Here is an 11,087-nt window from a genome sequence, read left to right as displayed (position 1 = left end):
CGTTATGGAAGTCTCAGGAATGCCCCGATATACCTACCTGGTCTTAATTCAGGTCTTATATCAATATAGATATCAATTTGTAAATCTGATCATCTAGAATCCGATCTGTGTTGAACGAAGATAAATAGTCAAATCAAAATAGAAAAGGTTAGGAACTCTCTCCAACTGAACCAATATAAGAAAATGAGCGCATTCTCGATGCCTCCAGTCCACTGTAAATAGTGGTTATAAAGGTAGTACGACCCCTATTTAGAAAATCCGTATAAAATAGTTTGGGTTACAACCCAGCTTCCTCAAATCAATGCAAAAAACCAATGCATGCATTAGAGTCGACTACATCAGTGATAAAACAAGGGTCCAATGCAATGCATGCCATCACCAACACTAAAACAATATGCACAATCACATACAATAATGATACCGCAAGCACCTTACCCTCTAAAGCATAGAAACGAGGCAAACAAATGCAACATTCTTCTAATCAAGGCCTAAAGCTCAAATCTACTCCTCTAACTCAACCACAAGGCCCAAAAGAGAGCTCAATCCTAACTGGGTAACAAGGTGGAAGATATGAGAAAATGGGTGCTCAACTAGTCAATCAATAGCTCTAGATCCAACTAAAGTACAACCCTGAATGTACAAACATAACTAGCCCCGCTAAACGGTAAAAAGGAAAGCATGGAGGATGCTAACTCTAAATCCATCTATGGGGCCCAACAGCAATTCACAAGCTTATCAGGGTGAGAACTACTACAGCAAGGCTCCAAATAGGTGCTACAACAGTGAAGGGTACTAAGTTTCAAAAATTCCCGCCAACAACGACTACAACAACTAAGGATCAACCCAAACTCAATTCTAAGGCACAATTTCACCAACCACCATAAACATCGAACAAGTCTCCTAAAATAGGCTAATCAAGGACAAACAATGGCATAATCAATAATCTAACTAATACAGAAAGTTTCATAAAGTCAACATAACCTAAGGCTTAAACCGGGATAAGGAAGAAAGAAATTAGTAATCGATCCTAACTCACCACATACAATCTCAACCACAAGTAATTTATACTAAGCAATACCTCATGAAGCTCAATCAAAGATATGAAGAATGTAGCCTACCTCGAAGCCAAACACGCGCGCTCCAAGTCCACTTTTTGATAACTTTTCGCTCCAAAAATAACTTCAATTGCCTCCATGCTATCAAAATATTGATCACCTCATCAAATCAAATGTTTTGATACTAAAATCGCATTTTTCGAAGATGGGTCAATTTTGGGGTCCAAAATGGAAAACGTGGGACTCGTGTCCAGAAATTCCAAAATTGACCCCAACGGTTGATCTTGCGCAGCACCCCAAGTTCATGTAAAATTTACAACACAAGAAGGGGTCGGGAGACGTCAAGAAACAATCATGCAATAAAAAAAATTGAATTTTTTAGCTAAACATAAAAAGGGGACAACAGCTTTGAACAACGATTTACCGGAAAGGAAGCCTCTTCAGAAAAAACTAATCATACCATCCTTACAGGAAAAATCCACAATTTTGAGTTTCGAATCACAAAAAATGGACCTAAAATGATTAAGAAACAATTTCTCAAAATTCACCACAATTTCATTCTGAAATGGCAAGAGACAGCAGGTAAAGTCTCGAAATTACCTCAAACAGAGAGTACTAGTAGTCCTAAAGTACACAAATCCAAAGCCACGAACTTCCCGAACACTTTGAGCTTTGAATCACCCAAAATGGAGCTCTAGAACTTAAGTTATGAGGTTTTGAAGTTGGAGAAGAAGACCAAAATCGGGTTTGGCCGAGGCAGCAGCTATAACATCAATCTTACCTCCAACGAAGCTTCCAAATAAATTTCTAAACTTACCAATGCATTTTTCTCAAAAAACCATACGGGAAAGCCTTTCTAATAGCTAAATTCGTACCTAGAACACCGAAGAATCAAGTCTTAAATTTCTTCAAAAACTCACCCAAAACATACACCCATTGCAGCAGCTAAAAGCGGAATTTTACCTCAACCGAAGCTTTAATCGCGAATTCCAATGACACCACGATGTTCTTCTCGGTAAAACTTATAGAATATACCTTTGAATCGCTGAATTTGGAAAAAAAAAGAGCAAGAACTCAAATCCCAAAGTTTGACAAATAGGTTGTTCGGGTTACTATTCACAGCACAGGCCAAAATTTAATTTTGATGCTCCGAACTCATCCAGAATCCCATGAACGCAAACCATTTATGAAATTTGATTGGAAATAACATTCCAGACTCATAAATTTGATTGGAAATAACATTCCAGACTCAACGGCATAATCAAAATTTCTATCTGAGGTCGTCTCAACAAAATGTGTGTCCCACACCCAAGCATAATTTTTGCCAATTCTATAAGGTGGCTCGAAATGAGACCGAAAGCCTCAAGAACCGCACGAAGGTTTATTTTAGACCAAACTCAAAATTTCAGAGCTAATCGTGCAGATAAAATTTTAATTCGAGCACATTTTCCAAGAATGTTGACAAAAGCCAACCTTGGGCTAAAGCTTAAAGGCTAAAATGCATAATGGCTCAAACTCGCACTAAAAGGCTCGATGCTCGTGCCGATCATGCCACTAGCTTAAAATGACCATTTCAGAGCTGATGGAACCGTCAAAATTCTATTCTGAGATCGTTTTCCTCGAGTTTTGACCGAAGTCAACTTTTCAAGTTATAAAAGCTCCAAAACAAGAAAATGGGCCTAAAACTCAAACGAATGACCAGGCGACCGAATAGTCAGTGGCAACAAGTCATAAATGACTTGGGGTCGCTATAGGAAAGATCTAAAAGCTGAGAAGGTCGGAAGATGAAAGAAATGACCTAGAGGGTCATACAAATACTCTTGACTTATCCCCTATATGATACAACAGCCCAACAACATTGTACAACTCAATCAACTCTGAATTAGTTGAAGAGTCCAAAGCTCCACAAAAAGAACACTTCCTTCAACATATAATTACTCTCTTTTGTATGATGAATATAGTTGAAGACTTAGAATATTTTCTTGTCTCAACTCTTTCTTTCACTACTACACACTGCAATATTTTTCAACACTTAACATATTTGATCTCATCCTATTAGACATATTCTTTACAAAGGAAGAAACACCACTATTTATAGGTGAGGAATCATTCCTTGTCTTGAATAGAAATAAAGTGGATGATGATGTATATAAATGAATGGAAGAATTATGCCTTGGAAGTTACATATGTTACAAGGCATAATGAAGTAGAACATGACTTATTGGTTACGTAAGTTCCACCAAGAATAATTGATCACATTCTTGTCAATTTATATCCACTAAAATATGCACTTAATATTTTATTTTAATAATAAAATATATATACACCAACATAGACTAATTTTGAAATTAGCTAATACTTCAACCAAATATAAAATAAAGTTAATTTCAAATTTTATCCCGACTTGTCACGCACCAAACGACCCCTAACAGAGTAGGTACTTTGCTTGCTGTATATAATGTTGCTTTCAGCATGATCTAAGCTGGTTTATGCCGCAAGCAACTAAGAACTCCAAACTATAATTTTGAAAAATGGCGGGATCACATTCACGGCCACCGATTGCGGCGGCAGAGCAGTCGGCGCTGCCTTCTTCAATGTCAATCGCCACTGTAACCAACCATTGGGAAGTTCAGTACGCTCGGTTCATACTCTGTCCAGCTTCTCCTTACTCCTTTCATTCGTCTCTCATCTCTCTTTCTTCCATCGGCCGGAAGTACGGTAAAAGCGGCAGATGGATCTCCTCTGCCTCCCTCGTTTCTCTCAAACTCCGCACCAACAGCTTTGATCCTAATAGCGGTTTCATCCTCGTCGTCTCTCTCCGTGACAGAATCCTTGTGAGCACTTTCAATTCTCTTACTATTACTCCTAATTGATTGATATATTTGTCGGCTGAGTTTCTAAAGGATGAAGTTGAAATAGAAAATGTACGATTCCAATGTTATTTTCTATTGTTTGTGAATTTTGTATGTAAATTTTGTTTTAACTTGATGTGGCTTTGAATTTATAGTTTAAATTTAGTTTGGATTGATTGATACTCTGATTTTATGATTTGATCTCATTCTCACTATTTCATCCTTGTCCTCACTCTGCGCTCATAGAGTCCTTGTGGGCAATAGAACTGCTTTAGTTTTGTTTTCGTTTTTCCTTTTTGGATTGATAAAATTTGTTTGCTGAGTTGTTCAAGGATGAAGTTGAAATCGAAAATGAAAATGCATTCCTTCTGAATTTGAATGTTAGTTGTCACTGATTGTGAATGTATGATGCAATTTCTTTTAATTTGGTGAAAACTTTCCAATATATAGTATTAGTAGTTAATTTTAGTTTGAATTTTGTTGGTAATTAGATCTTAAGATTTGATTTATTTCTTCTCGCGGTATCTTCCTTGTGTTCACTCTCGCTCACAGAGTCATTGTGAGCGTCAACTGCTTCTTTCCATTTTCCCGCTGTTTTTTCTTCTTCTTTAGGATTGATACATCTGTTTGCTGAATTTCTGAAGGATCTAGTTGAATTCGATAATTAACATGCATAATTTTCAAGTTCTGATGTTATTTCCCATCGTGAAATTTATGATGTAATTGTTTTTTTTTTCTAACTTAATGTGCCTTTGAATTGTAGAGTCAAAATTAATTTTTGCATGAACTTGTTGACTCTGTGATCTCACTTTTACTGTGTTGGAGAACTGGTATTGATTCTGTTGACTGCAAAAGTTGTGTTCTGGTTTTGTTTAAAATTGGCCACGTAATCACCGCAATGCTTGAATCAAAGCAATTTCTCGTGTTATGTTGGGCAAATCAATAATCCATTCTTTTCCCAGGAGGGAAAAATATATTGCTGGCTCGTAAAAATATCATGGGCACAGAGAAATGCAGAAGCAATATGAATAGGTTTAAGTGCATTGTTGAAACTATTGCAGGAGGGCCAATGCTGGTTTTTCTTGAATACTAGTGGCGTAGTGTATTCTTGGTGTACTAGTTCTCTGTTTGGTAGCATAAGAGGTGGCACAGTTGTTACGCCTTGTTTGTGAGATAAACTTGTCTTACACGGCCCGAAGAGTTTTTTCATGTTACATTATCAGTTCTACAAAGTGGTGGTTAGACCGACTATGTTGTATGGGGCGGAGTGTTGGCCAGTTAAGACTTCTCACATTCAAAAGATAAAAGTTGCTGAGATGAGAATGTTGAGATGGATGTGTGGGCACACCAGGAGCGACAGGATTAGAAATGAGGCTATTCGGGACAAGGTAGGAGTGGCCTCGGTGGAAGACAAGATGCGGGAAATGCGACTGAGATGGTATGGACATGTGAAGAGGAGAGACACAGATGCCCCAGTGCGGAGGTGTGAGAGGCTGGCCATGGATGGTTACAGAAGAGGTAGGGGTAGGCCGAAGAAATATTGGGGAGAGGTGATTAGACAGGACATGGCGCAGTTACAGCTAACGGAGGACATGACCTTAGATAGGAGGGTGTGGAGGACCCACATTAGGGTAGAAGGCTAGTTCATAGTCTCGTTATTCTTCTCTATTCATAGGCGTAGTAGTGCATTACGATCTCTTGCGCTTTGACTTCTGACTTCTGATTTCTGTTATTTCTGTTATTATTTATTGCTTTCTATGCTTTGATTACTCAATTTTTTTTTATTTTTTTTTTTTTACCTGTGACGCTTTCATTATTTATTTAATCGTTATTTGTTATTTGTATTTATTTATTTGTATTTATTTGTTATCTATTCGTTATTTGTTTGTTGTTTTTCTCATAAAGCTTTTAATTTTCTATTCTTATCTAACATTTTTATGCATTTATGGTTTTACTGAGCCGAGAGTCTCCAGGAAACAGCCGTCCTACCTTGGTAGGAGTAAGGTCTGCGTACATTCTACCCTCCCCAGACCCCATGTTGTGGGATTTCACTGGGTTGTTGTTGTTGTTGTTGTTGTATTATCAGTTCTGCTTTTTCATAGCCATCTTACAGTTCTATAAGCAATGGATGTCGCTTGCTGTGGTTCATAAACTCTTACATGATGTGACAGTTAGCAGGTTTCTGCATGAGAAGCTAAAAGAGAAATCCCATGCTTGACTTTTTTTTCTGTTTTCATTGTTTACTTCTCACAGGAAGAGCATTACATTTCACGGTTGATGTTCTCATGGCCTCAGGTATCATGTGTATCAGGTTTTCCAGCAAGAGGAAGTAGAGCCGTCCTCGTGAGCTATAGGGGTTCTGTTGGCCAGGTGAGTTTTTTTTTTTTTTTGAAGTCATAGTTAATTATACCTCAAGCTTTCTTTAAAGCCCTGTTCTTCAGCTAAAACGTCTACTTTCTAGGAAAACTACACTAGAGAAATAACGAGATTAAGAATAGGATTAAAATGGAAGTAGCTTGAGAGAAGTAAAACCTCATGGAGATGAAGTGAACAATAGCTGAAGTTAAAATAAGAAAAGGAGAAAGGCAAATAGTTGCGGAATATTGCATGGAAAAAACTTGAATTAGCTAGTTTACCATATCTATTAGTTATTCTAGTAAGATAATTGTCCTCAACAAGTCTCTTTTGGTGCATAACTTGACGTGAGAGTGGTGATATCCTTTGCTTAAAGAATTCGAACCATTTCAGATCCGGGCTCTGTAACTTGAGTAATGCATTTTATCCAAGATCTGTACCATCTGGCACTTAAGATAATAGACAGTTCTTCAGAAAGCGCATAGCCTGGGAAGTTCAGTTCACGTAAATGTTACAGGCATTGAGTCGTTCACTCAAGCTTCCTAGTTGTAATGTATGTTTTAACTTGCAAATTTAGGATATTATTCTATTGAGGCTTTGTCATATTGGACAATTCAAAGTGGATAAGATGATTGTCAGAGGCTTCTTATCTCCTAATCCCTATAAGGGAGCTATATGAAGTTCAATGCATAAAACCATTAATGTTGGACTTCAATTGTCCTTTTGTTCTTGCAGATTCAGAAATTCATCCTGCGATTTTTGACAATCTACGAGATAGAGAATTTCATGAATATTTTAAAGGTACTTAAATCTCTATGATGTGCTCTACAAGTTTCTCTCAGACAGTGGGTTTTGTTTCCTAAATATATACAACTTTCTTCCTTCCCATGCTTTTCGTATGTGAAATTCTTAGGGAAAGTTGGCCAATGCAAATCCTCAAGCTTTTCCATGTGTTGAATTTGATTCAGCAATATCTTCTCAATCTGAGTTTATTCCTTTGGATGGAGCTTTACACAGGTGGCATATACCACAGTTTCTTTAACACACACTCCCATCTCAAGATATGTAGAATTTACCATATTAAGTTATTAATGTAGGACTTACTGAAGGTGTGAATTTCTCAGGGACAACAAAGGATGGATATGTGAAGCTTCAGGTGTCTCTACTCCCCATTACATTCCACTGACCTTGGCACCTGAATATTCTCAAGATTCACATACAGAGGAAATGAAATTAAGTCGTGAAGCTGAGGAGATTCTTTCAGCTTTTCCCCCCAGTTTCACGTCCTTCTTGACGAACTGCTGCCCTGAAATTGATCAAGGTGGTTCACATCAGTCAACTTGTCACGACGTTCTCTACTTTCTGATTCAAAACTAACACCATTAATAATTGTTAAGTGGACGCAGTTGCTGCACAGTCAAGTATAACGAAGGAGGTTGACCTCATAGACCAAATTGCGGTATTATTTCTGTTTAGGTCGTTTATAAAGATCAACTAACGTTCTGCTTTCTGAAAATCTTAAATGGCTGGTTGGCTTAAACTTATAGAGTTTAGCTGGGTTCCAAATGTATGATCCACCTGATTAATTGTCTTGCAGAAATATCTTGAAGATTCTTCATTCCAAGGTATGTCTTCAAATACTAACGCCCCTTTTCCAAGTTTTAGTCTGTGGAGCTTGCCCATCATTTGATATTTCATTCTTCTTTTTATTTAACTACTTTTTCCTTTTACTGGATGGGAAAACCTTAAAGGCACTGTTCTTGAAGTGATCATCAAACCATGGTCAAAATTGTAACTAAGTAGTATCTACACGAGTTGTAAATACAATCACTTGCAGTTGAATAAAGCAGCCATATGCAGATCTGATTTGACTGGTTTAGAGTACTAATTGGCAGAATTCCTGATATTGACAGATATGCTGGTCAAAATTGAGAAAGTCATCCATGAATTGGGAGATAATACAGTACTGTAGCTGCACCAAGAGACTGACATATATAAATCATTGCTTGGTTTCCTCTTAATTCTTCAAACACGGGAGTTCCTTTCAAAATTTTTTTTGCAATTTACTCATAAAGTACATCAAGACAAGCAAACAGTTGTAACTTGTACTGGACAATTTTTCCCGTGAATTGCTGGTTTGAAGCAATTAGATTAGCTATCTCGAGTAGAATGGAAAAGTACAAAATTGTGATTTCTTTTCAGACAAAAAATTGCTCTGTACATATTGTTTAATTTGTTGCAGATGAGTAACCAACACCTCTGATGCACCATCTGTATGTTTGTTATATTAGTCCTATGAGTTGGTAAATTTAGGGGGGGGGGGGGTTAAGTGAAGAACTAATTCAATTTTGATGCATGTTAGAGTTTTATATCCAGTTTTTAGTTGACAGACCGGCATTGTTTCCTGATCTGTCCCTGGTCTCCCGTGAGCACTTGTATTGAAGCCAACTTGTTCATGGCCTTACCCAACTTATTGAACCATCCCATTTCATCGTCACCAAACTTCTGGATAAAGTCCTTTGTTCTGGGATCTTCATTCAAAAGTTCATCTGATTCAAGTAATCCTCTCTTCCCCGCCAGCTGCTTGTAGTAAATGGAATCCATCTTGTACTGGGTGGTGGTATCAAAAGCCACAGTACTCATTGGGCTGGTACATGTGAATCTCATAACTCCAGCGAGCCTTGGATCTACCATAGTAGCCTTCTGTGGATCATCCAATCTGTAACGGAAGCTGAAACAATGGGCTACTCCAATGGAGTGGGCACCAATTAGGACAACCAAATCCTCTTCATTCAGGCCTTTCTTTTTAAACAGGTCAATCATCTTGTCCACTGTATTATCAGGAAGTGGGAGGTTGCCAAGAACATTTGCTTCAAGGGATTCCATTCCATCACGACGTCCACCAGGCACGTCGTAGTGAGGGACACCTGATACAACAAAGGCATCCCTTGACAAGTATGCCAAAAGATCAGCGCACGAGACTATGCCAGGGCATTCTGCCTCAAGCTCAGCCTTTATCTCGTCAATGAGTTCAAATCCCCTAACTGTTGGACCATTGGGGGTGGCTAGCTTCTCTATCCTTGCACCACTTGGTGTCTGGTCTAAGAATAGGGACGCATCACATCCCTGTACATTACATAAATGAGTTTTCATTAGATTTTAAGGTTTCTTTTGGTTGTCAAGAAAGCATAGCTGAACCTATTTCAGAGGTTTACGGTGTATGTTTGTTACAGAAAAGATCAATTGTAGAATCTGTATAGTGAGGTAAAAGACTGAAAACTTACATTAACAAAGCAATCATGCAACAGAAGACGGGGAATTGGAGCAGCCATGCTGGAATCATTCCCAAAAGCTCTGATCATGCCATCCTTAATAATCTTCTCAGCATTCGGGCAAGTTTCATCGTAAAATCCCACCTGCAATCCAGCATGTTTGCGATGCTCTTTAATTTCTTCCGGTGTTGGGTGGTTCTGAACAGCACCTGGCTGTTCAGGCACAGTTGCTTGTTGGTCTGATGGATTAGGTGTTATAGGTGCACCCCCATATCCCATTGTCACAGGCGCTTGAGTTGCTCCTGGATATCCTGCAGGCACATTGTTAACTGGCACAAGGTTAGGTGTTGGGTTAACAGGCACAGGATTAGGTGTTGGGTCAACAGGCACAGGGTTAGGTGTTGGATCATCTTCTACAGGTGCAGCATTTTCGTCATGATCACGAAATTGCTCCCACAAATCATGCACTGCCTTTGCCCTTTTCTTCAATGCCTCCTTTACTTCCTTTTCACTGAAATGAGCGACATTATTAACATGGATCGGTACATCATTTTTATCAGACTCGTCTGCTTGGACAACTTCAGGTAGATGATCTACAAATGCTGAGGCTAGCGAAGGGAGGATAATGCAAATAAGAAAAAAACCAGCAAAAATTGCTGCCATCTTTTCACTAGCATTAATGATGTTCATTGATGACCAATATTTCCCGTTTACAAGTTTATTAAGTTTTGACTGAGAATAACCTGAGGCTATCATTGTTAATAGCCTGTAAACCTTAAAAATCTTTAGGCAGTTGATTATTTCATTTTGGTTGGACTAATAATCTCATCACCCCTCAAAACAAGGGGGTCCTTTCCAACCTATCTAACAACTTTAATTTATGTTTCTATTCTCTTTTTCCTAGTTGCTAGGAGAACAAGTTGTGGGGTCCATCCCCAATAAAAAGAAATAAGAAGAAAGAAATGTAAAACTTGTTTTGGACACTAACAAGTTGCCCACTTACAGAACTAGTTACGGCAGTGCAATTTGCAATTTCCACATAAAAATCTTGATACCATGATTCCTCTTTTATTGATTATCGTATTTCAATGCTATATTATTATTCCGAGTTATTACCACAAATATTATTTTTATGACGAATTTAATTTATTCACTTTTTGTATGTGGTTGCGTTAATTTTGATGTTTATAGGTTATATTAGCCTGCATAATGCAGCCAAAATTTGTATAAAAACAAGGTCTCGTTTCAATCACGTTCATTTTCTAATATATAACTTCTTATTCTTCATAATCTCACAAAGAACACATCAAAGCAATAGCTATGTCTTGTAGGTATGCATTACTAGTAGTACTAGCTAGTTTTACTATTTCCTCAATTCTTTACATCGTTGAGATACTTTGTGTAACTCAGTTGTCTCAAATTTACCCTTTTCCTTGCTTGAAGCAAATCGAGAGGTGTAGCTCTCTACTTTACCAGCACAATGGTCTCAACGAAGACCAAGGGTGTGTTTGGTATGGAGGAAAATGTTTTCTTGGAAATTAAACAAGTGAATT

At 37.9% G+C, this 11,087-nt stretch overlaps 2 protein-coding genes across 3 annotated transcripts; one reads left to right on the top strand and one right to left on the bottom strand.

Annotated features, from left to right (window-relative positions):
- Window positions 1-3,496: 3,496 nt before the first annotated feature.
- On the top strand, window positions 3,497-8,408 carry LOC129875661 (protein POOR HOMOLOGOUS SYNAPSIS 1). Of its 2 annotated transcripts, none has more exons than XM_055950944.1 (8): window positions 3,497-3,889; window positions 6,161-6,277; window positions 6,998-7,063; window positions 7,176-7,279; window positions 7,387-7,583; window positions 7,669-7,721; window positions 7,860-7,887; window positions 8,176-8,408. In XM_055950944.1, exons 1-8 carry the CDS (start codon window positions 3,587-3,589, stop codon window positions 8,232-8,234), a joined length of 927 nt encoding a protein of 308 aa, XP_055806919.1. In that variant the 5' UTR covers window positions 3,497-3,586; the 3' UTR covers window positions 8,235-8,408. The 2 variants fall into 2 exon arrangements, with proteins under 2 accessions (XP_055806919.1, XP_055806918.1); XM_055950943.1 differs by having other exon boundaries at window positions 3,499-3,889; window positions 7,660-7,721.
- Window positions 8,409-8,515: 107 nt separating this feature from the next.
- On the bottom strand, window positions 8,516-10,290 carry LOC129870397 (peroxidase 57-like). Its single transcript, XM_055945174.1, has 2 exons — window positions 9,547-10,290; window positions 8,516-9,388 (listed from the first exon to the last, which is right to left on the bottom strand). Exons 1-2 carry the CDS (start codon window positions 10,288-10,290, stop codon window positions 8,642-8,644), a joined length of 1,491 nt encoding a protein of 496 aa, XP_055801149.1. The 3' UTR covers window positions 8,516-8,641.
- Window positions 10,291-11,087: the final 797 nt, after the last annotated feature.

This window comes from Solanum dulcamara, chromosome 2, assembly GCF_947179165.1.
Source record: "Solanum dulcamara chromosome 2, daSolDulc1.2, whole genome shotgun sequence".
Taxonomy (NCBI): domain Eukaryota; kingdom Viridiplantae; phylum Streptophyta; class Magnoliopsida; order Solanales; family Solanaceae; genus Solanum; species Solanum dulcamara.
This window is presented reverse-complemented; position numbering and strand designations above follow the sequence as displayed.